Genomic DNA, 23,761 nt, shown 5'->3' with positions numbered 1-23,761 from the left:
TGACCGGTTTAAAGAAAGACACTTCTGCGGGAGAGTTTTTGCTCAAATTGGGCTTTTTTTGGCCTAATCTAGCAACACTGCCAAAATACTGCAAGTATTGTGACAGAAGTATTGAAAGTATCCATCTCATCATGCTAGCATCAATATTTTACCTTGCCATCGATACTCTGATTGATCAGCACATTCCTAGTTCCTGCAGAATTTTTTTTCTATAGGAACGCTGCTGGCAACAGGTCATTGTGAACACCGGGCTCCGAAACGTGCGTTCAAGCAACCAATTTCAATGAAAAGTCTACGTAAACACATGCATGTGTGTGCTTCTGGTTTCCACGTTCAAAACTCTCGCTGGACACGTTTCTTTTCTGTTTTTGTGCTCCACAAACAAAATGCAAAGCCAATGAGTGTCCATCAAAAGTTTAACAGTTGAACTTGACCAATCATAGACTCAGATTGGGTAGTAAAGTATGGATGGTGTCCTTTTCAAAACACAAAGGTGCAAACTGTTTGAAAAGTGATCATAAAGGAGAAATGAATATTTGTAGCTTGAGTTATAGCGAAACCTATCTTGAAATAGAGCAATGAAAGAAAAAGTCTGGATCAAAATTTGCAAGAATAGCTGCGCTTCAGCATTTTGCACCAATTGTGAGTACATGCCCCAGTAACGGGTAGCGACAAACCTGTGTGGAGACTATACTAAAACTGCTTACAAAATCCCACGTTCAGCATGTTCTTGAATGCACCACACATGCCTGGTGTGTATGAAGTGTAAGGCTCACCTATGGGGAGGGTGCTGCGGTCTCTCTCTCTGCCTCCCCTCCCGTTGATTCGGGGGTCTGCCAGGTTCCCGTGGCTGGGGAGGTCTGCCTGCTGCACCCCCTCCACCCATTGCCGCTGGTCCTCCGGAGCCTCCTGCCTCTCTGACAACAGGAGGAGGCTTGCCTCCCTCTGTGGGGGGTTTGGGGGGCCTGATCTGTGGTCCAGCAGGTGGAGGTGGACTGGGGGCTTTCTTTAGAGGGGGCTTCTCTCTGCGGGGAGGAGGCATGGCTCCCGGCTTAGGCGGCATGCTATTGGAGGTAAATCAAAAACTTTAGTGAGTCCAAGCAACGCAGGCGAAATCCTACCTTTCAGTAAATACAGAAGTCATAATGCAGCTGAAAAGCAGAACAAAGAGCTTCAGCGTCCAAACTGTCATCTTTGAAGGAACCTTGAGCTTAATCAGAGGCATCAAACCCAGATAGTGGTGACAGCATCTTCATTTAGACTTTGGTTGGTTTGAGAAATCAGGGAAGGAGATTTACCCTCGAGCGGACACGGCCGGGAGGTCCGGTTTGTTCTTTGCATTCCGGGGAACTGCTGGACTTTGTGAGGGAGACGAGGAAAAAGATCGAGACCTGAAAAAAAAAAAAAGAACACACACACAGACGATGAGTTTGTAATCTACATCAAACCTGTATCTGGAACAAGTGAAACAAAACCTGAAATACCCACTCCAATCATTTTTTGATCTATTTTCAAAGATCTCCTAGTGGTCTATTAATTATGATTGACGGTGTTTTAGCCCAAATAAAAAAATAAAACTGTGCTGTTTTCAAGGACCTATTTTCTGCAGAGCGGCAGTAGCATCAGAAATTTGCCTCTCAGTCATGGGTGGGACAATTGGTGGGGAGCAATCCTGACCCTTCCTTTAAGTCACCCATAGCTCACCCCAACACTCTTTCCTGTTAGCTTACAGCCCACTCACACCTCCAACTCAACATTACCGGTGCAACAAAAATGACGAGCAAATATTAGAGATATCCAGATGTATAGTTTTAAACCAAATTCCACAAAGACGAGGAAAACAAAGACGTACATGGATCTAGTCGTCTACAAGTTGATGCATCTGAATGGACCAGATCAGGGAGCTCTGTACTTTCTTTAGTACAGCTTATATCATGATGCTGATAACACAATTTAGAACTATTCAATTTTAAAGCATTTTTCAAAGTTTAAATTGTTTCAGCACTATAGATTTACCGTACATATACAAACCACCCGTTTATACTACCTGATGAAAGAGGCTCATTTGGCCTTCAGATAAAGCAAGTTTACGAGTAAGCTGTGAGAGGACAAACTTTTACAATCATCTTGTTTCGATTTGAGGAAAACTGAGCAGATATTTACCTGGAGCGGCTGCCGCTGAAGGAGCTGTGCTGGGAAGAGTGGCTGGAGTACGAGCTGAAGGAGGAGGATCGGCTGCGGGAGCGGGAGGACCCCGAACCAGTGTATGATGAAGAGCGAGATGAAGACCTGAGGCGTAGAAAGCGTTCAAATTTAGGGTTAATGATGCTTCTTCCTTCATGCAAACAAACACATTATTGAAGGATTTATTGGTATGGATTTATTTAAGGGACAAGTTTGTGATTCATTAAAGGGCCTAAATCATGCTAAATCAACTTTTTTGAGCTTTTAAGGGTATTATTTCGAGCACCTTTCCATCTTTGCTCAAGGATCCATGTTCAGACCAGTTCTTCTAATTTGTCACTCGCTTTCTATGTACCTCTACAAGGCAATAGTTTGATTGTTGCTCCTTTTTCTGCAGCAGTATTCTCAATATCATCCGTCTGCTTGCATCATTCTGAAATACGTTTAGGATCCACTCTAAAAATCTCCTACATATTCCTCACCAGAATGTTCTTTGGGATATACCATCGCACAAAATGTAAACGAATGAGGGTTTATTGGCCATCGCTACACTGGCTCACAACACAAATAACACATACCTGTTAGACCTGGCGTTTATTGGAGACGCCATCAATAAGAGATTGGACACAACTGGAAGATAGACAGTATGCACATTTGTCTTTGCATAAGTTTGGATATTGTTTGCTTTTGTGGGCAAAACACAGACACAATGACAAGGCCGCCTCCACAATGATGTCATGAAAGACGCAAAAGGCGGTGCCTCAGAGATCGAGTCGTCTTACTTCTGGGTAGGAAAAAAACTCACGAAAATAACTCATTTCATTAAAAATGCATTCTTTAGTGTGCTAAAGGTAATATATGATAATATATATGGATATAGATTACTCTTAAAGGCTTAAGAATAGTATGATATAGGCCCTTTAAAGACTTTAACCTCTTGAAATAAGATATAAAGAGGAAAAACACCAGTGAGATAACAAATACCCCTTAGACCCTCCTCCTTTGAGGGAAAACCATCAGCCCTGGCAAATTGATAAACAACATGCAAAGTGACAGACGGCTGACTAAAAGGCTCACTTTTCAAAACGAGGGTCCTTTTGTTTATTTCCCAGGTTGTGCATATTTGATGATCGTTGACCTTCAAGAGTTAAATGGAAATCCCCCAACTCCCTACACCCCCACAAAAAAGGTTACTGGAGGTCAACATCTGATCAGGTCATTTATGGCCTTCCACAAACTAAATGTTAATGCGGTTGCAGTTTTGGATCTGAACAATAGATATCAAAATGTTTCCACTGAACATTAGAATGTTTTGTAATCTTGCCAGGAGCAAATAAAGCAGTGTTTTAAGGTATGCAACTAAAACATTTATTTTGTGAAAAAAATAGTTTCTGAAGGAAAGCAAATGATAAAAGTCTGCAGATTAAGCAGAAATTGTAGGAAAACAAAACAAGTTGGATTAAGGTTAAAGCGTGAATCGCCTAATTTAAATGTTCCGTTTAGGAGAGAAGTAGCCACAGCTCGTTAACAGAGAGGGAGAGATGCAGCTGAAAAACCAATCTACACCGACAAAGAAAAAGACGAAAAGCAGAAAGTTCTGCATGTGGAGGGGAAGACCCGACTGATCAGAGGTGATCATCATGACAAGGAAACAGCCGTCACCCAGTCTGATGCTCCATGTGTCGATTCATCCAGCAGGTTTTATCCTGTTCTTCCAATGGTTTCATGTGAAAACATTCAGAGCTGCTTCAGCAGTAAAACGATCTAACCTTAGTTCAACCCATACAACCTTTAACAACAAGAAATTCAAGCTAGAACAAAGTCACCTGGTTACCGTGGTGATTGCATGTATCAGCAGATTTTATTTTAACAAACTTGATTAATCCACCTTTGGATCATTTTCTTACAAAAATGTAACACTTTTTGAAGAGGATATTTAAGAATATCTTGGATTACAAAGGTTTGAAACAAAAAAATACTCACTGACCAGCTTTACAGCGAACAAGGAAAAACATCTGATAAAAATTGGAGATTTTTAAAATAATTTTTAGTTGTTTAAAAATTCCTCCATCATAAAGTTTAAGGACTTTGTTTACTGTAGAGCAGGGGTCCCCAAACTTTTTCTTGTGAGGGCCACATAACTGTAATCTTCTCTGATGGGGGGCCGGGGTCAGTATGTAGGCTAACAGAAAAAGTGTAACAATTACAGGGTGTGTCTAAACGTAAACATAATGGCTTTCCAGAAAGCCACACATAGCCAAATTTTAAATAATTGTGGCAGCAGCTCTGATTGGACGGAGAAATGTCTCCGTATGGCGGCTGTCCATATCAAGTGCCACCAGCTGCAGATTTTGAACACACATTATAATCATGTATATTTACAAATTTTTAGACAAGAAGCCTCCAGAGAAAGCACAATGTTCTGTCTTTCTTGTATTCTTCTCAGCATCAAGCACAATTCGTCAACACGCTGGCAGTCTGAAAATGAGTGATATCAGACGATTTTGGGGACCTTGGAGAACCTCCTATCAGTTTATTATCGTGCTTTCTGCCACCCGCTGCTCACTGGACTGCTACCGCACAACCCCAAAATATGCCCGGCCAACCACTGACCGATGTCAAAAAATCGTTTGCTTGCTATAAAATTTTAACTGTTTCTTAAAATCTCAGCAACCGCCTCCCAAATTTGCTAAGATACTTGGATTTTAGTATGGTGTTTTGGGATATGTGATTGTAGGCTTGGTGTGACTGAATAACCTCAGAAGAATTTTAAACTACTGTGAGAGGAACGCGTGCGATCTCATTCAGTGAGTGTCATTCCTGTTATTGAATTACAAAAACCTCAGACGGACTCATCTCACTTGTTATCATTGTCAATGAACCAACAATGCAAAGTGAATCTACTTTTCTACACGTAGAAGGAAGTTTAACAGAAAGTTTAGAACAAAGAGAAAGCCAGAAATATTTTAAATCAATACCATGCAACAGGCACACCCATGTGTCTACACTTGAGTTTTTGTTAGTCACTGATGATTTGCTATCTATATCATGTCTGTCAGCTGAAGACACATGGGCGTGTTTGCAAAACACATATGGTTTGGAAACTTTTTAAACAGCACAGGAACTCCCGGGGAAACTAACAACATGCATTTGACCTTCCTTATTGTGTGCATGTTTTGAAGCCTTCACACCATAAATATGCAAATTGACTTTGGAAGTGCAATCACAAAATCCTGGTCGGCACTGGATTCCATGGTATTTTTAGTCATGCAACTCATGTATCTACGACTTTCTATCCCACTATGCCATCTGAAGACTAAAACAGACTCAGAAGCTGCATGAGCAAAGGTCGGGAGGTCAGAAGTGGGGTCCTCACTATTGACTGTATACGAGAACTGGACCGAGTGAGTGTGATGTCCAACGCCTCCAACCAAATTGAGTCAATTTTAGTCACCATTTTTTCTTTATATGGAAGCTGCCACGTTGGAGCCAGATATCCTCAGTAAGTTGTTATTTGTCCGAGTTGTTCAGAGTCGACGTTTCTATGGCAACCACTTGCCCTAATCACGGTTGAGCTTGTTGGAAGTCTACATCTCTTCCACTTGAAAGCAGCCAACACAAAACTGTCAGCAGACCCCACTTACTTTTATTGAGGCATCTGATTGTGCCGTTTATAACTCGAACAACATTAAAAACATTAAAAAAAATTTGAATAATCAAGAACATGTTAAAAAAGGCATCAGAGCAAGACTATGGGACTTTGACTTCTTGGAGCCAGTGTATACATACTTCCTGTTTGCAATACGAGGGGGAGGGGTCACTCAGTCCAGTTCTCACATAACATCAATGAACAAACCTGAAAGATTTTCTGATGAAAAGTTGGAAACTGTCTGGGCGATAATGTGCATCCCAATCGGAATGTTGGACTTCCAGCCGATGAGCACAAAAATGTGGATATTTGCCGTTAAAATCAAAGTTATTTTTTTGGAATTGTGGAAATTGATAAGCTTTGCTATGATATTGTCATTTTTTTGGAAAGGATCTTTGTATATGGCTTGACGTTTGCCTTACACCCCTTTATCTCTGAGCACAAAGAACTGGTCCCGTTTTTTTGGACATGATGAAAGTATTCTCCAACAAGGACATGAACAGAAAATGTAGCACTGCAAGCTCTGTATTCCTAAAGACAACAAAACAAGCCTGAGATGCTGCAAATGTAATGTTTGTGCCTAAAGTAAGGGACTGGAGATAAACATGAAAGGAGGGTTAAGGAAATTCTTACACTACAGATATTAAGCGTGATTACACTATGGTGAATACTCTATTCTGATTGGCTGTAGAGAGTGGGATAAAAAGTGATAAAGTACAAAAGAAGTTTCGCTCACATAGCCCAAATGCAACTGGTATTAACTGGTATTCCAGTTATTAAATATATATATATACATATATATATATATATATATATATATTGCCACACCCTATTCCACAGTTTACCACAACAGAATGACAGAGAAAAAGACAAATGATTCTAGTTGACTTTAACCCTTTTGGTTAATTTGATCACTTTGAAGACTGGGATTCAGCTAAAGAGAAAGATGGACTATTTAAACTTGAAACTTTTTTTCTTTGAAACAAACTTTTGCTTCATCATATGGACAAAAACCAGCAGTAAGAGGTGAACTTTCTCTCTGAATTAATGTTTGATTATTGTAATTTATTTGCCGCTGGAGTCAAGGTCAGTGCCGCCTTTGAGGCATGTACCATAACAACACGTTGTACCACGTTTTAAATAGTCTGCTTGTTATGAAAAAGTGATTTAAACCTAAAAAGTAACACGAATAAAGTACTTAAAACAGTTCTTTTGTAAGTGACCATAGTATAAGAGGGATAATGCCCTTCAAAGTGTGCATTATCAGAAACTAACAGACTATGCACAAGCAACTAGGTGTGTAATGGATCACAGATAATCTGTGGTCCGTACGGATCACTTGAATAAATTGTCTTTCCCACCAAATGGAGTTACGTGTCAAATTCAGGTACTGCACCCCGCTGTTTTAACAAGCGTCAAATTTGCTGCTTGCCGGTTATCCAAAATTCTGTTAACCTGATGTTCCCGCCGCTTAGGGGAGGAGCTTCTGTCAAAAGCTTTTCTCAAACTCGTCATGGAGGACGTAGATACCGAGAGATTTATTTATTTTGAAGAGCTGAATTAAAGAGCGTAAGTGCACGTCTCCCTGTCTGGGTTCCGATCTCCCAGTGAGGAGCAGCCGCAGTCGCACAAACACGCTACTCCTGCCAAAAGGATCAGGGCAGGGCAGTGACTCATCTGCACATGCACTACGGATAATAATTATTGTTTGAAATATTTCAATGTTCCCACAGTTAGTTCCAACACGACAAGTGATACCAAAACATTATGAAAGTTTAATTTTAACTTTTTCATTTAAGATTTAATTTGGACATTGGGGGTTGGGGGTGGGGACAAGGGAACAATTACATATTAAGCATTCTTTTATGTCAGTTTTTGTAGATGTGGTCTCCAGATATGTAAATGTTATCAGAAACTACCTTTTTACATTTTTGTTAGTGTTCAAAGTTCTAGGATGTGTGAGTGTATATTTATGCTTTGAAGTACGTAGTATTTGTTTTCACAGATAGGTTTAAAGCTTGGCAAAAAAGTAATTTTAAGTTTTTGTCTTCTTTCTTGTTTTTTTTTTTTTTTTACTTTTTACCAATCTGAAAAATGATCCGAACCGTGACCCTAAAACTGTGACACAATCCGGACCGTGAGTTTTGTGATCCGTTACACTCCTATAAGCAACCGTCGTACACTTCGTATCAGATGGTTCAGGCTTCTGTGTTGTCTGTTGATTTCTGATAATGCACACCTCAAAATGCATTATCCCTTACATAAGATGTACAAGCTACAAAAAAAAAAAGAATTTGAAAAGTTTCAATATTATATTTAGAGAGACAACTGACAAAATAAATTGTGTTGACTGAGTTATTGCAAAAAAATTGGTCATTATTGTCACAGTTGCATAATCACTACATGAGCTGGACCAGAGGAGTTTATAAAAGTACCAGACTTTCCTTACCGTGGTCTTCAATTTATAAAACAAACCAACAATAGAACCAACAACATCCATTTGAGGAATAATTTCTACCTGGAAGAGTTGGACAAGGAGACCGAGGAGCCCGAGGGTCGATGTCGCCGGCGACCTCGAGGCGGGGAGCCCAATCCGGCCCGTCTCCTTGGAGATTTGGATCGGCGCCATGGGTCTTTCCACTCGTCTGGTCGTCTCATGACTGGAACCATTTCTTTCTTTGAAGGTGGCTCCAACGGCCTGCTGAGAGATTCAACACAAACGTAAACCTTCCTTTCCTCACACCAATTATTAGTTACATCAATATTTTACAGCTGAAAGCCAACAATATTTGAGTTTTTTTAAGAGATTCCATTAAAAAGCTACAGAAGAAGTTTGAGTCTCTGTCAGTCATTTTTACAGTTAGAGGAGCCAGCAAACTTCAGAAACCGCAAACAGAAACAGACTTTTCCTAAAATATACTGAAACACAGATGACAGCATCCTAGAAAAAAGGCTTTTTTTTATTGCTTGATTTGACGAGTGTCGGTGAAACTTGTGTTCACGGCATTACAGCACAGGTAAACAAGCACAACAACTTCCTACACATTAGGTGTGTCTGTAAAACTACTGAAAAGCATTCGTGTCAATAAACCGACCTGAACGTGAATCACTTGAATGAAAACACAAAAGAAATCTCACGTAACATCACAAAATAAACAATGAGCAATACTGTTGTTGGAAGATTTTATTTTTCTACTAAAAATAAATCACTTTGTTGCATTGTTAAGCAAAAAATATTACCCAAATGGCTTCAGAAAACAGAGGGCAGACTTTTAAACGTTCTCTTTCATTTTAAATGTTTAAAAGTTTTTTTTCATTGTTAATTTCCAAAAACCTCCCGAGGAAAAGATCAATCCGGAGCCCTGATTTATCTACGACATCGTTGATTTATTTTCCACCTGACATACAAGCAGCTCCAATATTAGTTTTCATAGTATTTAATATCGCTTGAACAAATATTTGTTCAGGGAAATGAATTAAATGAGTGGATATTCCAATTTCACCCAATATATGGTGCACAAATGAGATCTAGGAAAAAAGGAAGAAAAAAGGAAGGAAAGTTTGAAGGTGTGTACTTTCTGCTGACGTCAGGCCGGATGACTCCGTTTACTATTTAAACAACCTCACAAAGTAAACTGTAACGAATATACTGCACATTGCATCATTTTAGTTAAACCGAGATGAGCAATTGGACTTCTGCACATGTGCCAACGGACGCACATTCTTCGCATGAAGTCAAGAGAGACGAGAGCAAACAAGCTACTTCAAACATTAAATAAAAATGCAGCGGCTATTTTTAGCTCCATCGGCTATTTTGGGAGGGTCAGAAAAGACCGATCAGAGAAGGAAATGAAGCAATGACGTCTGAGGAGCACAAAGGACGTGGTGGTGGAGTTGAGATATTTTGGTCCCTTGAAACACTCACGTTTTTTTGCACACAATATAAAAATTATGTCATAAACGGGACTGATAAGAACCAATCTTTACAAAAATAAGGAAATTGGCTGCTATGACCCACATCAATTCTTGGTATTCATTTGTTTGCACACTTATCTCTGTGAGCTAATGAAAAAGGTGAAAACAGAGCTGCCACTCATTTCAACACAAAGGTGTACGTCACTTATGGGAGCATAAATAAGAGGGTGTGGCTTTTGTTTGTTAATAATGAAGGAGCGTCGCTATTATAGCTGGAGGAAAACACAGGAAATTTCCGCTGTTTCAAAAGCGCAGACAATAACTCTGAACACAATTGTAGAAATATGAAACTATTTCCACTCCATTAAACTCCAACATATCAAACAGAGAAGTCGCTTAGGAATTAAAGCACTTAACCTGGGGAGATTAAGGTGAGCCGTGAGAAAAAAACTAGAGAACCGTGCAAACCTGACGGTTTGTCACCAACTCTGTTTATCAATAAAGAAAAAACCTGAAACCAAATCACCACAGCCAAATCCCACTTTTACAGTCTGCAATATATCAGTAGCTTCATCTAAATAAAATTAGAATAAAATATAATTTAAAAATGTTATGTCTTTTGTTGGTCAAAAGCTGTAAGCTAGCAGGAAAGAGCAGAAATGGAGAGCTCCAAGTAACAAGGAGGGAAAAGGGGGTGGGGCTGCTTTGTGCCAACCACAACTCAGGAATGAATTTTAATAAACTTCTGTCGCTCTGCAGAAACTATGTTCTAGAAAACTACACAGGTTTGTGATTTTGGCTTAAAACTGCATTTAGTTTCTTGTAATTTTGATGATTACAGCTTAAAGGCATGTATATTCGAAACTAGGATTTCTATATTAAAATGTAACAAAAATGAAGGTTGACAGCTCATATTGTTGCACCTTTATCAGACCATAAGCTCAATACTCTGCAAAGTCTTCCAGAGCCTTTTAGTCTCAAGTGTTAAACTCCAGAGCTACCAATGACCTCCATAGTTTCCAATTTAGCCATCATTGTCAATTCTTGATGTGATCCAATGAAAGAGCAGCAGACAGGCCAGTTTCTATAATTATATTTGAATTCTTGTTATATTATTAGGCTTTCATCATGAAATTTACAGAAAATCCTATTTTTATCTGTGTATAATAATTCCTTATACTGCACATGTTTCAGCTTTTGAAAAAAGACCAAAATACATTTTTTTTACACACCTTTTAAATCACTTATTCCTACTTTTGGTTCAAGAGTTAAAGGGGGAAAGGCTCTTGTGACAATAATATTCTAAACTTTAGCAACAAAATATTGATCTCAGATGATGGTACCTTCCAACAACAAGCAAATACAGAGATGGAGTTATTAGTATGAATGAACAAAACAGCATCACATCCTAAACTAAAGGTGAGCAAGTCTTAAAGGGCCACTGTTGCCACGTGCTTTTCTGATTTCTTTGCCCCACCAACTATTGATTACCTGGATCAGGTGTGCCCAGCCAATCAGAAGATGCAAAAGCATTTTTTTGGATAACAAGGAGGACTGTGACCTTCTGTTCTCAACTGTTTTAGTTGTTATAAATTGTGAGGCTGCAATAGCTTCATTTGGCCACCAGATGTCTCTGTTCTTTGTTAGACAAAAGCTATATGAATGATCGAGAAAAAGAGGCCCAGTAGTGAGAATTGGGACACCTGGAGAGTCATTTAGTCACTTGTTTCAACTCAGTAGACAAACACACTTTCAGTAAACTCATTGTGGTACCTATGAGCAAGACACTCGACTCAAAATTCAGCTGAGGCAACAATGAAAATGTAATCAGGATTAGGGGTGTTGATCCTTACTTTGGTGTCAATCCGACACAAATCTAACCACAATTATTACTATTAAATATTGTGTTTTTACGGTTCCTATAGGTTTGTCTTTTTACTGGATGTATGAAAACTAGATTATTTGTATTTAATTACCATCATTTATACCTTTTTTTGGAACAGGAGAATCAACAAAATTGATAAAAACAAAGATTTAGAAAGAAAGAAATGCTATTTGTAATTTTAAAAGATCTCACACTAAAACTATAAAATTTGTAAGCTGATTTACAAGCTGATTTTTTTCATTTTTAACTCCCATCCCTTTGGTTGAACATCTTAAAGACATTCTGGTGAGGTCTCTCCACCACGGTAACAGTCAGCCACATGAAATCACATTATTGATCGCAAGATGTTTGTAATATTTGTAAATTTATATTTATTACATTTTTTATTCAAAATTATTGTTTAATTTTTTACTCACACTCTTTGACATACTATAAATACCTGATCGTTCTCGCAATCACTGTGAATCAGCTGATATTCTAAGCTGTTGGATTTTGTTGCAAAGCGGGTATGAAAAGCTGCTTTTCTCCGCTGCAGAATTTGATGGAATTATGTTAACTCAGTCATCGGTTCAAAAGTTACTGTAATCAGAAGGATGTAAACACTGAAGCTAAAGCTAGAATGTTAAGAGATTAAAGCAAATTGTGTTTTTTTGGGACTTGTGTCAATAAACAGAACTTCAGTCTCATATTTTTTTCAACTGGAAAAATAGATAAATAGATAAACACTTGATAGTTTTAATTTAGCTTAACTGGAAAGCTTCACCAACACTTTATTTTGAAGATTTGTTAACTACCAGTGACAGTAGAGCTGCACATTCTGCTCTTTTTTTAAGTTATAAACATAAAATCTAATGTTATTCTGTCTTTGAGAGCAATAAATATATTGTTCCTGAGTTGTATCCAAGCTTTTGTGTCCAGTAGGTTGGACTATTGCAATGGCCTCCTCCAACTCAACCTATTCTAAATGCTGCAGCTCGAGTCAAATATGACCACATTAGTCCAGTTCTGAGGTCTTTGCACTGGCTCTACTTGTTTAGAAGTCTTTCCATGGCCTAGCATCCAAATATATCTCTGATATGCTAGTTCCCTATAATCCATCTTCAAGTCTGCAGACCTCAGGCAGAAGTCTTCTTCGGGTTCTAGGAATCAAAACTAAACATAGCGAGGCAGCTTTCAGAATTTTTTGTCAAAGATTTGAAACATTCTCCCTGAAAATGTGAGACAGGCCACAAGTCTGAAAATGTTCAAATCTAGGCCAAAAACTTTTTTATTTAGCAATGCGTTTTAAAATGCAAACTATTTAAGTTAGTAATGATTTTTAAATTTCTGAATTTTACATTTGATTAATTTTTAGGATTTACTTATGTTTTATAAATTGATTTTTATTTAATTTCATAATTTTATATATTTTTGTAAAACACTTTAAATTGCCTCAGGTATAAATTGTGCTTTAATAAACTTGACGGCTATTTTTAGTACACTGTACTACATGTATCAAGATTATGAATCAGCGATCTTGGATGTGGTGAATATTTGTACTCAAAATTTCTTGAGCAGATTGTGCTCAAAGTACTCAGATACTTGTTACAGCCCCAATCAGGATGGTCTAACAAAGTAGAATTTCACGCTTAATAAAAATAAAACAGTGCTGATAAATCCTTTAAGCTACTTTAGTTCCTTTTTAACCGATGAATGTAGAATAAGAGAATCAGCCACAATGTGACCTTTCAATTTTCTTTTGTTTTTATCGAAGTTTCCTCCCTTAAGTTTCACTAAAGTACAACCATGAGGAAGCAAAGTATTGGTTCTGAGATTCTCCTGGTTCGCAGTTGGTCACTTACTTGACTGGCAGGTTGAGGGGGGAGCGCGGCTTCATCTTGTCCTCTTCTTTCTTCTCTCTGGGGTCTCGAGGAGGACGCATCCTCGGCCGTTCCTTGTCGTCCCGTTTAATCCGGTCCTTCTCCCATTCTTCTTTCCGCCTCATCCTCTCCTTCTCACGCTCCCGCTCTCTCTCCCGCTCCCTTTCTCGCTGTCGACGTTCCCGCTCGCGGTGGTCTCTCTCCCGCTCTCTGTGGCGCTCCCGAAGTTCCCGCTCGCGTTCGCGCTCCTGGGAAAGAAGGAAACAAGGAGAAAAATGTCAACAGATCAGTCCTTTGAAGTTGTTCTGCAGAATATATCATTACTTTCAAATCTCTACAAGACTGACAGAAAACGTCTGTCTTCCTTTTTAGGAACAATAGTTTGAATAATCTTTCCATTTAATCACAGCAGATGGGCTGTGTTCTTGTGACTTTTGTGGTTTCTGGTTAAAAAAGATCCAAGCTGTAAGAAATGAGAGATGTTTCCAAATATACTCCTTTACCAATGACACAAAGGAGAATCCGGACTATCTTAACATTTGATTGAAACATAAAAGTCATATTAGGAATACATCTTCAAATTTATTGTTGCACCATACGAGGAAAACCTACATATTAATGATCAATATGGTGGTGACAATGTGACTCGCAAATAGTAAAACAAAAACCAACTAATACATCATTTCTATTTCACTGCAACTGTTTTATTTAAATAAAAGTCAACATAAGTTACACTCTTAATCCATGTCTACATAGAGGCAGACTTCTAACAGAAAAGGATTCTATCCAATTGGTCAATAACGTAAAGGCGTCATTTGATTCCTTAAAGGTTTCAAACTAAGACTGTTTTAATGTGTGAACTTTTAAAGTAACCATTCATAGCAGTTTACGCAGACATTCTGCACAGGCAGATATTGCAGTAAATTTTAAACTTGTGCAGCATAATCCAAGAAAAATAAAAAATCATCAATGAAAGCAACATAAAAAAGCAGATTTCAGCTTAGAAACACTGGATGAAACCAACTCATCATAAAGAGTTTGTCATTAAGCATGCACATAACATTTGGGTGGGAGTGCTCGGCTAAACAAATCAAAACAAGTAAAGAGTAGAAACAGCAGCAGCATCGAACTGATTAAAATGTGATTCTGAGAGCAGAAAATCGAAAGATTATTTTCTTGATCTGATCATTTTCCAGCAGGAATGCAGCAGACAGGCGGACACTCACAGTGTAGTGATAAGGGAGGGGGGCTTCAGTGTACTGCACTCGGAAGTTTTCATAGTGGCCCCCCCGCCACAAAGCCTCCATTTCATAGTCGTAGTAGGGGTCAGCATACGGATCGCTGCAGAGAAAAACATCGATGGGACAATCGGATGAAAGTGGATCAGGAAATGTTCATTACCGAAACCATTTAAGATACATTTTTTAAAACTTTTAAAAGCTTTCATTTTTAAAAAGAGAAAAGGCATTTCTTTTGTTCGTTTCTATTTGAAAATTTTACACCCTCAAAACAAATGTGAGAACATCTATTTTGAGATTTTAGTTCATTTTTGACGAGTTCCACCTGAAAACTTCTATCTGCTATTTAACTGAACGCTTTACAAAAAACGCAAACCTCCTCGCTCCATTTCCATCATCAGACTCTCGATACTTTTGCATTTAAAATGCATTTTTCTCCACTGAATAAACTAGAAATAATGGGGGCAAGCAAACTGTTTTCTTCAAAAGATCTAGAAAAAATAAGAAATGTAAATACTTTCAATAATTTCATTTAATGCTGTCATCGCCATCAGGTTTATTTCCAGAAAAGTTAGACTTTTATTTTTAAGCGCTTCGAGTTGCGCGTAGCATGAGAAGTGTTTTTTATAAATACTTTGATTTTGTTTTAATACTCTGCAGAAACTTTCTTTCTTTTTACAGATTTGATCAAATGTTTGCGCACATTTTACTATTGTGTTGCATGACAGTGTAAACAAATCTGACCTTTAGTGACAGTTGATGACCCCTGATGTGATAATTAACACGACTACAGTTCAACTGAATCTGGAACAAATGAAGGTTTTAAACCCACACATTCCAGAGGAGGTGTGAAAGGAACTAAAAAAAACAAAAAACAAACTGTTGTCCCAAAATAACCATAAACGGAATTAAATAAAGAAAATCAGCAAATAATCAAATGTTTCACCTTTAAAATAAAAGATTTGGTTCAAAAAGTCTTGGATCTACTTAAAGAACATAATCGAGGCTTATAGAAATGGCCTTTCTTTTTGCTCACCTATAAACTGGATCTCTGAAGTCCATTTCCCTGAAAGAAAAAAAGAGTTTTACTTTATGGATTGAAACATAGCTATGATAGGATTGATATGAAAGTCCAGGGTAGAACGTTGTAACAGCTTCTGTTTTTCTTTGCTTTTAAAATCTGTTACAGGATTTGACATTTCTAAACATAGCAGGAGCGATTTTCATGATTATTGGCAAACATGACAGCTGTTTCAACAGAAAACCAGAGGACCAGGACACAAACATTCAGAGCAGAAACATTTTCTTTATGCTCCAATTCCAACATCTGATACTTGTAGTAAAAATAAATGACTTTTACTCAGGATGAATGTTTAAATACACAGGTATAAATCACAGATACATGCTGTTGTTTTGGTCTCCAGTTTGTGATGGAAACGGTGATAATCTATAGTCTGACTGGTGGCGGGAAGCGGGGACATACTCTCTGATGACGCGGTAGCTGCGTTCTCTGAAGAACTCGTTCTCTTTGTCGAAGTCCCTCTCATCTTCTCCGATCGTCACGTTGAAGCGCTTTTCCTCGAAGTCGGGCTCCTGCTCCTTCCTGATTGTGGCTTTCTTCAGCACCTGCAGCAGACAGAGGCAGCGCACGTGAAGATCATTCCATCAATCAGACGAGTTTATCCAAGTTTTTCTTCCGTGTAGTTACAAAGAGAGTCTTAAAAAACTTTCCTGGACCAAAATGACACAAAAATTATAACTTTTTATTTTCTCATAACAGAAGATTCTGATGCTAAAAGTCTGGTTAGATGAAGCAGAAAATAAGAATTAAAACCAAATTTATTCTAACATCCCAGCTGAACAGTTTTCAAGTTTGAAATATTTGATTTCTTTAGAAATGTTTGCACTTTTAAAGCTAATTTTTCAAAATATTAGCTTTAACAACACTATGAACGACGATTTCGTGAACACGTCAGCTGTTTTTATGGTTTACCTCTTTGGCGTGCCTCAGTCCTCTCTCCCAGGCGCTCTCCACAGGAGGCTCTGCAGGAGGAGGTGGTGGGGGGAGCTCCTCCACAGCCGGACCGACCTGCAACGAGGAGAGAAAAATGACCGCACAGGCTCACAGGCAGTGCAGAAGCTATTGCGACGGCTCTGAGGCATCAGACACACACCCAGGGGCTGTTGGGCATGAGCGGGACCGGCCCCCCAGGAGGTGCTCCGTTTGGTGAGAACGGATCGGGTTTGGTGATGAGGGAGTAGTTTCCTTTGTCGTTGACTCCTGGGTGGATAAACCTGCAGTTCATGCCCCATGTGCAGTTTCCTGAGGGGAAAAACACACGTGAAAACAGAGCAAAGGGAAATTTCAGCATCGCTACAAACCAGCAGCTGAAAATCCCCAGATGAACATTTATTTTACAAAGCAAAAATGGACAAAACTGCAACAGATAAGCAGGAAATGACAAAACAAAACAGTCTTTTTACGATAAATTAAAGTGAAAACTCACTGCAAATAATTTTTTTCTTTACTTTTAATGTACGCTTGTCTCAAAAAAAAAAGCTGTTAATGAAGCTCATAAAGTTCTCTCCCTGGAATTAAAAATGGAAAACGCTGATCATGTGATTCTATGGAGAGTTCCAACTTTCCTTCTGGATTTGGTTTTAAGTGTAAGCCTGTCTTAATCACCAAATGAAGGTCGTTAAGTGTTGTTGCATGTCTACAAATTAAAGTGGTGCTATTACTAAAAAAAATAAAAATAAAAAAAAAAATTTTTAAAAAATTGTACATTTGACGGCTTTCCATTTGTTTCTTTTAGTGCGTGCATTGTCACTATATTTTAAAGATAAATTTCAATCCCGGACAGACATGTATGCTGACAACTGACTGTCCAAAACACACTTATGACATCTCCACTGTCCTTTTAGGCTTTATTCACATTCAATAACTAAAAAGATTCTACTAAGGCGTTTAAACGACGTATTTTAGCTGAAGACAACATCATGTCGACGTTCTCTAATAGGTCACATGTTTGTTGACGATTGCTCTCATTTTGGATCCTTCACAACCTCTCAAAGTGATTAGCTCTTGTGTTATCTTGTGGGCTCCAGATGACCCCACCCTTACATTGACCATGGCAAACAAACATGGACAAGATTTCCTGTTTGCTATGACACCAGTAAAAATTAAAAACATGTAATTTTTTTAATTTAAGTTCAGCGTGCTCTCTTGTGGGTTCCAGATGACTCCACTCCAAACGTCAACCTGCATCAGATAGCACGAGGGCTATTTGAACTATGATTCCACTGTACAACAGCTCCCTCTGCTGGTAGCAGGAGGATATAAGCCTTGAAGAGGTTAGAAGATTTTCCTTTTACTAGTAAGTCTTTCGTTTAACCTTTTCATGCATGGAGGTCACTTCTGTGTACAGAATGCTCTGACAGCAAATATATGATATGTACCATAAGATAATAAGCAAAGTCAGATCAGAAGTAACAGTTCATAGAACTGATGGGAATATAGATCCTGTGATGTTGAGTTTGTGACTGTTACTTTTGCTACACTATTCTAGATTCAGAGACATTGTCTTTAACCATGCTAATACTTTAGATAAATCATCCAATAGAGATAGAGGAAGCATCATTACAACATTTCAAATTATTTACAGTTATACCTACAAATTACCATATAATTGTATTGATGTTTGGTGGACAGAAACTTAAAGATATAACTTTTTTTTATTAAAAAAAAAAAAAAAACTTAATTCTATATCCCTAAAGATGAATAAAAGCAGTAAAAAAAATCCAAACTGATTCGATAGTAATTCGTGGATCAGAGGGTTGTAATAGAACCTAGAAATAACTGGATCTGCAGTCGTACCTTTGATGAAGAACCTGCAGATGGGACGTGGTCTGATCTTCCTGTCTGACGGGTCTTTGACCTCCCCCTCCTCCAGGTCGTCATCCTGGAACAAGAAAATGAGAAAAAGCATAAGCGTCTCACGCACACAAATAATTTATGACCATTATCCAATTAACTGAATTATCCACTTTTATTGTGATATATCCAAGGATTAAACCTGAAGAGCCGCAATTACGTGTTCATGACAAAACACCAACGTCTACTAGAACTGTCTTATAGAGCTTGTTCTTAAATAACATTCAGATATAGAAGGGAGGAAGAACAGAAGAAATCCGAGTGATTTAGATTCAGAAAAGTAGCACAAATGTAAAATAAAAACACAACTTGTTGTTCAGAAAAGCTGACTAACAGACAGGAATAACAAATTTAGAATTCTGGTTTTTATAATGTATCCTCAAAAATAATAATTTAGGCTCAAAGAATAAACATAATACTTGTTTCAAACTGTGTTGTGTCGTTATCAGTGTTAACTTTAAATATTAAATCAATCTTAATCAATATTTGGTTTTAATAGTCCATGAAAGATTGTGAACTTCTGCACATAAATAATTAACAGTATTGACTTTCCAAAGAATAATTATTTATCCACTGAAGTTGTGCTTTTATTGTAAATAGTTTTGCAAAACAAATATTAGAATCTGATGTTTCGTTAGTGAAAGTTCTCGTTTATGCTGGTGACATCTTGAAGTTGAGTTATGAAATCTAGACCTGAACAAAATGCTTAGATTAAAAACATATTTTTAAAATGTAAAAATATTCGGGGATGCCATGACTCAATTTCAAAACATCGGATATTAAAACAATTACCAATTTTGTAATGTAACTTTTTGTTTTCTAAACAGTCAAACTTAAAGAGAATTTTCAGAACAAGTTCCTAAGTTTCAAGAACCACTCCAATGAAAATCATGTTTTTGTGTTTTTAATATGTTCTTCTGGCGTTTTTTTCATAACAGAGGACATAGAGTAAGAAAATTAATTTGTTTTTGCAAATCACTGCGAATCAGGAACAGACAAGGAAATGCAGTTTGAAAAAGAGCTACTACAATACTTTTAAAATAAGATCAAAAGATGATTAGAGCAGCTCTTTCAGTGTAGATCCAATCAAACAAGGTAAAAAAAAATCTCCATCCTGTTTTTAATAAAATTGGATATTATGGGGATTCATTTAATGAAATGGGAAAACTTGTCCATGCAAAAGGGGACGAGGTCTTTTAACTTCCATCCATCCATATTCTTGACCGCTTTGTCCCTTTCGGGGTCGCGGGGTGCCGGAGCCTATCCCGGCTACTGATGGGCGAAGGCGGGGTACACCCTGTACAGGTCGCCAGTCTGTCTCAGGGCCTCAATCACACACATTCACTCTCACATTCACACCTAGGGGCAATTTAGAGTCACCAATGAACCTATGAAGCATGTTTTTGGATGGTGAGAGGAAGCCGGAGTCCCCGGTGAAAACCCACGCATGCACGGGGAGAACATGCAAACTCCACACAGAAAGGTCCCAGCCGGGATTCGAACCGGGGCCTTCTCGCTGTGAGGCAAGAGCGCTAACCACTGCGCCACCGTGCAGCCCTACGTCTTTTAACTTAAGTTAAATATATGTCCAAATTTACATTTTAAAGGGTTTTCCCTTTAAAAGTAAATTATTGCGCACAAAAAATAGCCACAATCATTATTCATTTCTTAAATATAAATGATCTTATACTATAAATTACAATAATTTATATATATATATATAAATAACTTTAGCAGCTTTTATTTTTGCACTTAAATCTATCAGTGGAATAAAGGAAAAACTGCTTCAGGGAATAATTTTTAAGAAAATATTTGAAAGTCTCACTCTAACTGTATATTTTGCTATTTTAAAATCCTTTCCAGTAGTCTCTTAGTTATAATTATGCAGTTTTTAGCCAGAATAAAAAAAGCCTGTTTCATTTTTAGAGCATATTCTTAGCAGGAGCTCATTAGAAATTCCCCCTCGAGTTGTGGGCGGAACTATTGGCACGGAAGTTAGCTCCGATGATTTCCCATCAGCCCCTCTGTTCATACTCTCTCCCATTAGCTTTTAGCACCTCCCAATACCAAACTGACATTAGCAACAGTTAAACAACATTAGGAATATTGGAGCTATCCAGCCGTACAGTTTTGAGCCAAATGTCGGCTCACACCAGGAAAATGAAGACTTTCGTGGAAGCGGAAGAAGGAAAACGTTCTGCCTGCCCAAACCCAAGCTTTTTCAAACATCTGGTTTATCATCTGCTCCTGATCCATCGTGATTTGAATAAAGAAATACTCAGTTTTAATCTCATTACTTCATATGTGTCCTCCATTATGAGGAAAAAAGCTGCAGCAACATGATAAAAACACTATTTTAATTAAGTAAAGGCATGACCTTTGCACTTGCTGGGGTGTTTCCTGTTGACTTTAGGAGCATCAGTTCCAAAAGTTCAATCCTATTACAATTTCTAAGTGCTATTTAGAGCCAAATGCTTAAAATGTCTATTTACTTTTGCAAGGATTAGTGCAGAATTTATTACACCAATTAAACATTTTGGTTGAAACTGTAACAAATGAATAGAAGTGACTTCATATGAGTTTAAAAAAGTTAATTTTAGCCCAAAAAAATCCAAAATGGATTTCATTTGAATCCTGTCTGTGACTTTTAAAGTCTTTTTCCTTTAAGTCTGGATTTAAATGTGACCAATGAGTTTTAAATATATATTTTTAAAAAATACATAACTATTTTTGTAGCCTTAAAATATAGTTTGTGCAAACTGGTAACAAGCTGACACTTAATGAGATCAAAGACATGAAAAGGAGGACAACTTACATCAATCTCTCCTTCATCGATCTCTCCATCATCGTCCTCCTTCTTCCGGTCTTTAAAGGAGTCTCTGCGACTCCTCTCCAGACCTTTGGAGTCCTCTCCCCTCCTGGAATCATTTGGAGACGGAGGGAGGATCGGCTTCTTCTCTTTTTTCCTAATGTTCTTTTCGTCGCTCTGTGCTTGTTCTTCCTCCTCTCCCTTTGCTTTTGTTTCATCCTCCTCCTCCTCTTCGTCGTGTGCAGGGATGCTGGGCTCTTCTGGGACTTCTTCATCATAATCCAGTTCGTGCTCATCCAGCTCGCGAGACACAGAGGCAGAGTCGTCCTTCATTTCTCTCGCTGCAGCGGCTCTCCTCCTCCTTTCATTCTCCTCATCTTCATCGGGTTTGTCTTTATTCTCCTCCTCTTCCTCGTCGTCATCGACCTCTTGGGTCTCCCGGTCAGCTGAGATGCTTTTGTAGTAGCCGTATCCTTCATCTGCGTCATCTCCATCCTCCTCCGGGTAGAGGTCCTGCTCAGGCTCCGAATCAGGCGATCGTGGGGTGTCGATCACTCTTTCCTCTTCCTCGTCCAGCTGCTCTCCCTGTGGCCCATCTTCATCTCCGTCCATCAGGACAATGGTCTCATCTTCATGACTCAGCCCACACGTCTCTCCAACGGGTTCCTCATCCTCTGGATCTGACACAAAATCTGGGACCACCTCGTCCTCCAGGTCTGAAACTCGACCTTGGCTTTCCCCTATTATTTCTTGGTCTTCTTCAACTAGGCCTCCATCTTCATCATCTTGAAGTAGTTCACTGTCTGAGACGACCCCGTCAGCCTCTTCATCGGGGGAGTCCAGCCCCCCTCTGCTGGAAAACCCCTTTTCCTCATCTTCAGGGGACTGTGGAGACTGTGTGGGGCTCTCAGGTGTATCCATGAGGACAAAGTTCTGACGGAAACAAAAACGCAAAAATGATTCTACGAGAAACAAGAGATCACATTGAACAGACAAATCTACAAAACCAGAGCAACCGCATCACCTGGCCAGAAATAACATTCTGTTACTGTGTAAAGCTTCACCATGATGAGTAAATCCGTTTAAACTATACGACAAAAGGTCTTGGTCTTTATCAAGTCACTAACCACCCAGAGCTGCACAGTGAAAATCACCTTATCCAAAGCTCCTCATACCCGACTCATACATGACCCATCGAAATTACAGCAATCTTTGAAACAAAAAGTCCTCAAAATTTCCTAAACTTTGGCAGTAGCTCACTAGAAATTCACCACTGGACCTTAGGACACCAAGATAACATTAGAGGTACATCCTGCCTTAAGTTCTTATTGTGTTTTTCCTCTGCATGTTCCTCGTGTTCCGACTAAATTTGAGAAACATGCTTTCATTTTTTCTGCTGCTTTTGCTTGGAATTCTCTCCAAACGGAAATAAAATTGTCCAAACTAGTTTCATTTAGAGTATTTCATTCTCTTCTGTGCTGCAGAAAAATAGTCCATCCATCAGTGATTGTGCTTTTAATTTGTTACCATCAACTAATGCACCTTGCATTTTTTTAACTTTACCCTTCTCCTGCTGATTATAGATTTTCCCCCTATGCCCGACTGTTTGACACCTATTTCATTTTATAGCAAAAAGTTACTTTGCTGCACTTTAATTTTAAATTGTATTAATTCCAATATTATTGTTTTATTTTATTGTGTTATGTTTTGTGACGTGTACTGCTGACAACCTGGCCAGGTTTGCGTTACAAAACAGATCTTGATCTCTTGGTTTTAACCGGGTAAAATAAAAGTTTTATATATATAAAAAAAAAAAAATTCAGTTTTGAGCCAGATGGTAGAATGGAGCAAAGCAAGGAGTATGTGACTTATCTTTGTAGGTTCTATGTAATATCCATAAGCTTTATCTAACTGCTATTTTTTTCTACTCCTGATTTACAGTGACTTGAAAAAAACAAACACTTAGAAATTGAATTTTAAGCTAAATTTCACTGAAATATGTTCCCCACATCAGAAAAAGACCACAAGAAGATGTTAAAAACGATTTATTTATAGTGCTGGGTCTTTAAAGTACTGCTACCGTCATAGAAATTGTAACATTTATTTTGTGTTTAGAATTCTCTCTAGAACCGATTTGGGTTCTCCCAGCACTTTTCATATATTCTGAAACATTCCTAGATCTTTGATTCTGATTCAAATATGTATTATTATTGTCACAGAATAACAACGAAATTGCGTTTAGAACATCTATACTCCATAATTCATAAAGTGCATAGTAACACTTATAA

The 23,761-nt window shown here is 38.2% G+C and overlaps 1 protein-coding gene across 3 annotated transcripts in view; it reads right to left on the bottom strand.

The window, feature by feature from the left end:
• The window catches only part of zc3h18 (zinc finger CCCH-type containing 18), a 43,322-nt gene that overhangs the window by 18,218 nt on the left and 1,343 nt on the right, over window positions 1–23,761 (bottom strand). For 2 of the 3 annotated variants that reach the window (XM_024280974.2, XM_024280976.2), the window contains exons 2-13: window positions 21,480–22,406; window positions 18,608–18,692; window positions 16,905–17,053; window positions 16,724–16,819; window positions 16,214–16,356; window positions 15,767–15,796; window positions 14,719–14,833; window positions 13,475–13,740; window positions 8,352–8,534; window positions 2,164–2,289; window positions 1,299–1,391; window positions 777–1,064 (exon numbers count right to left, since the gene is read on the bottom strand). In XM_024280974.2, coding sequence (XP_024136742.1) covers window positions 777–1,064; window positions 1,299–1,391; window positions 2,164–2,289; window positions 8,352–8,534; window positions 13,475–13,740; window positions 14,719–14,833; window positions 15,767–15,796; window positions 16,214–16,356; window positions 16,724–16,819; window positions 16,905–17,053; window positions 18,608–18,692; window positions 21,480–22,394 — 2,489 coding nt within the window. In that variant the 5' untranslated portion in view covers window positions 22,395–22,406. The remainder of the gene's footprint in view (window positions 1–776; window positions 1,065–1,298; window positions 1,392–2,163; window positions 2,290–8,351; window positions 8,535–13,474; window positions 13,741–14,718; window positions 14,834–15,766; window positions 15,797–16,213; window positions 16,357–16,723; window positions 16,820–16,904; window positions 17,054–18,607; window positions 18,693–21,479; window positions 22,407–23,761) is intronic. The other variant, XM_024280975.2, reaches the window with a different exon arrangement.

Source organism: Oryzias melastigma, linkage group LG6 (assembly GCF_002922805.2).
Source record: "Oryzias melastigma strain HK-1 linkage group LG6, ASM292280v2, whole genome shotgun sequence".
In the NCBI taxonomy this organism is placed as follows: domain Eukaryota; kingdom Metazoa; phylum Chordata; class Actinopteri; order Beloniformes; family Adrianichthyidae; genus Oryzias; species Oryzias melastigma.
The sequence above is the reverse complement of the archived record's forward strand: the minus strand, read 5'-3'. Positions and strand labels throughout refer to the sequence as shown.